Source organism: Sinocyclocheilus rhinocerous, unplaced genomic scaffold (assembly GCF_001515625.1).
Source record: "Sinocyclocheilus rhinocerous isolate Xijiao unplaced genomic scaffold, SAMN03320098_v1.1 scaffold19, whole genome shotgun sequence".
NCBI classification, from domain to species: domain Eukaryota; kingdom Metazoa; phylum Chordata; class Actinopteri; order Cypriniformes; family Cyprinidae; genus Sinocyclocheilus; species Sinocyclocheilus rhinocerous.
In genome coordinates this window covers 2,992,597-2,996,122 of record NW_015638975.1, presented here as the reverse complement: position 1 = coordinate 2,996,122, position 3,526 = coordinate 2,992,597, and the positions used below count along the sequence as shown (strand labels likewise).

The 3,526-nt window shown below is 36.8% G+C and overlaps 1 protein-coding gene across 1 annotated transcript in view; it reads right to left on the bottom strand.

Annotated features, from left to right (window-relative positions):
• LOC107750553 (homeobox protein aristaless-like 4) overlaps positions 1-1,948 on the bottom strand; it is a 19,791-nt gene extending 17,843 nt beyond the window's left edge. Inside the window, exon 1 of the mRNA XM_016566006.1 lies at positions 1,603-1,948. Within this exon, the coding sequence (XP_016421492.1) occupies positions 1,603-1,948 (346 nt within the window). The remainder of the gene's footprint in view (positions 1-1,602) is intronic.
• Positions 1,949-3,526: the final 1,578 nt, after the last annotated feature.

Sequence of the window (3,526 nt, the reverse complement as noted above, 5' to 3'; positions counted from 1 at the left end):
ACCTTTTTTTTTTTTTTTGCCCCACCCCCGCCGAAAGTTTTTTTTTTTTTTTTTTTTTTGGCAATATATTCTACTTTTGAATGAGACAAAAATAATGCAGTCTTACAAATGGCTTTAGTGATTATAAAACTGTTTTTCTATTATTTTAAGCACCAGACAGCTCAGCTTTAATATATGGTCGCACAGCACACCTAACGTTTTAAAGTCGAAAAAATTCGTTGAATCTTAAACACATTAGTGTCAGCTTAAAATATGTGCATTGTTAAAAATGCATTAACTAAAACAAACATTTGCAGAAGACTTTTTATGGACACATTGAAACATTTTCCCAACCTCATTATGGGCTACCGCTACCAACTCTTTGGCTTCCGTGTCCCTCCTATTTCCCTCCTATTTTAGACTTTATTTATTTATTTATTTTATAATAAGGTCATTCGTATCGTATTATTATTATTATTACTACTATTAATAAATAGTATGGGATAGTGATGGATGTCAAAGGACGGGAATCCTGAGAAAAGTTCTCGTGTATCTAATGCTGAACTTATTTAGTTTCCTAGCTTCCTTTACAAGCCCTCAGGGCCGTTTCCATCCACGAACACTAGGCTTCATCCACAGATTGCCAGAACGTGTTGAAATAAATAAATAAGTGGGTTACTTTTTTAAATATACAATTATTGAAGGTGAAATGACTCTACAGAGTTTATTACTAAATGTACAACTTGGTTGTACCACCCTATTGGTTAAAAGAACTCTTACGCTTTTGTGTGCTAGTTCAGTTTTCAGTGCAAAGCTTCCGATTCTCACAATAATGTTTAACAATGAACATATATGGAATTTTGAAAATTTTTATTGCATATAGCTAATTCCAAAGCACACCACTCAATGTTCTTAGTGCAGGAGTAGCTACGCGCTTGCATATCTGTTAGAATTGTGCAAAAAATGTTCTCTTAGTCTTGGCTTTGCTAGCCTTGATGGGTTTTCATATTGGTAGCCTATATAGATCCGAGCCTGCTATCATACAAGTGAGAGAACATTTCAAAACACTCAATGTGTCGTCGACAACTTGTAAAAGCGTATAAAATTAGTTGCGTTTGCCTTCCGAAACGTGTTAATTCAATTGTCTGATTCAGATCCAGTATTAAGGATTGTAATTCAGATTATCGCATTAAATATAATTTAATTCGGTCTTCAAAGGTAAAATGTAATAGCCGGGGAGGTTATGCCTCTTCCTAATTGTGTTACTGTGATAGCTGAGCCAGTTATATAGGTAGTAAGTTGTGAAGTCCACTGCATTTGCTTTGTAAATATTAGCCTACAGATGGACTTTACTCTAATGTGATTATTAATATGAATAACTGCCTCTCAAGTATAATAACCTGGTCTAATTGTAGCTTTTTACTGGAGGCCTTTGCAGATTATCCTGTTTTAACAGAGTCATAAAAACATTAATGTCAATGCAGTTGAATGCTACGCTTCTAGAACCTGCTTGTACTCTTGCTCTGCATTTATTTGCCGTAAAAACGAGAAGGAAGAACACATCTCGAGTTGCTTCTCTCTGCGTACTAAGACTGTTTTACAAATGCCTTGTTTTAAACTCACCATAACACGCGATGAGCCCTCCGTTGTGTCCGCTTTCCTGCTGGAGTTTGCTGCTGTCTGGGGGAGTTTTGCAGGAGGACCTCTGCATGAAGAGGTGGTATTTGTTAAAGGTGCCTTCCCCAGCAGTGGCATCCAATGACTGGCATTCCAGCTGGAACGGGCTCCCAGATTTTTCCCCGTACGCCTGACCTTTGTTGGTCAGGAAAGCGGGGCTGTATTTGGTGTCACTCGCCTGGAATGTCCTGAAAGGGTTCGCCTGGTGATCCCTACCTTGCGGTGCAGATGGGCTATAATATGAATCCATGGATGTCATTTCGCAGTATGAAACGCACGTCTCGGCGTTCATTCCTAAAAAAAAAAGTTTCGGCAGGAAAAGGACGTCCAAGCGTTTTTTTCCCCCTTTCTTTCTTTCCTTTTTGGAGAGCAAAGCGAACAGATACTCTCACACTCTCTCCCTCTTCCTCATGCAAACGAATACACACACACACACACACTCACTCACACGCATGCATCGACTTGTGCAGCAGCTGGCTTTGGTTATAAAATGATTCAGATGTTTTCCAGAAACGGATAGCTAACCAAAAGCTAAAAAGCCCCCTTAAGGTTAGAGGAGTAACGAAAAATGCGTCTTCTGAAGCTGCAGCCCAGATCTCCTCGGTATAGACCACTATACGCACGTCAAGACCTCTCCTCGTTATTATGTAGATGAAATGAATGGGTGAGGTCAGACCTTTGCTAAGAAGAAAAAATGTTTTGTTGGAAATATGTGGGGGGACTTAACACATGACATTAATGTCATTAGGATATGAAATATATAACTCATTGAATGTGAAGGGCAACACGGAGGGAGCAATTTAATGGTTGATTCGCAATGCTTTTTAACTCGAGACTTAATCTCGCCAACAAAGAAAAAAGCTAGAGCTCTGTACGAGCTTTTATGTTTGTTGGGTTTTTACTGTTAGACTCTGATGTTTTTCTTTTCTGTTCCAAATCATTTCTCACTTTAACTGACGTTATCTTTTTAGACAGGTTTGTGATCCTTCTGTTCCGATATCGCGTTTGACATCGATTTAATGATGTCGTTTAGTGCATTGAAATAATTCTAACGCCGAGTAAGACTATTAATCTTGATTAAATATGCACAAGATCATGTTCTTTCCATAGACTGCTTTAAAACCTATTAGAGATAGATTCAGGCCCGAGTAAAACTTGTCACTAATTTGTCATTTATTGTCAGGCAGTCCCTTGTTTTCTTACTGCAAACTATCATGTTTCGTGTTGGTATTTTGTCGGATCTTTTTATGTGGTGTTTAACAATCAGCATGACATCTTGTTGTATCCAAGAAAAAATGACGAATGTTTTAGCTTTCACGTTTTTCTCATTCTTTTTCTTTAATAATGCTTGCTGAAACAACGTCTTGCCCATTATGACGTGTTCATAATGTATTTGGTCTTTATGACGTTGATGAACAAGTTTGGGCATCAAAAGTTTGTCATGTAAAACACATCCACTTTTTACTTTTTATCATTTGCAAATTAAACATTTAGTAAGTTTGTGCTTACATTACTTTTTTTACTGACTTCATAAGTTCATGTCACTTCATAAAAATGTCCTGTCATTTTTGTTAAGTGTATTGCTTTTTTTTTCTGTTTAGAAATCTGTCAGTCGGGGGTACATTAAAAAAAAAATAGTGATGATACTAAATTTCCGATAACAACACTAATAGTTTACTAATGTAAACTAATGTGACCTTTGCAGGTTCTTAATTTTATCTTAATTTAGAGGTTTTTAAGAAAAATTTATCCGAATCCACAGTAGAGAGAGGATGGGTTTCGAGGTCTATTCATGGTCAGGATCTTTTTGGTGAGTGAGATGTCTATTAATTTGTGTGCAACCAAATATATATATATATATATATATATA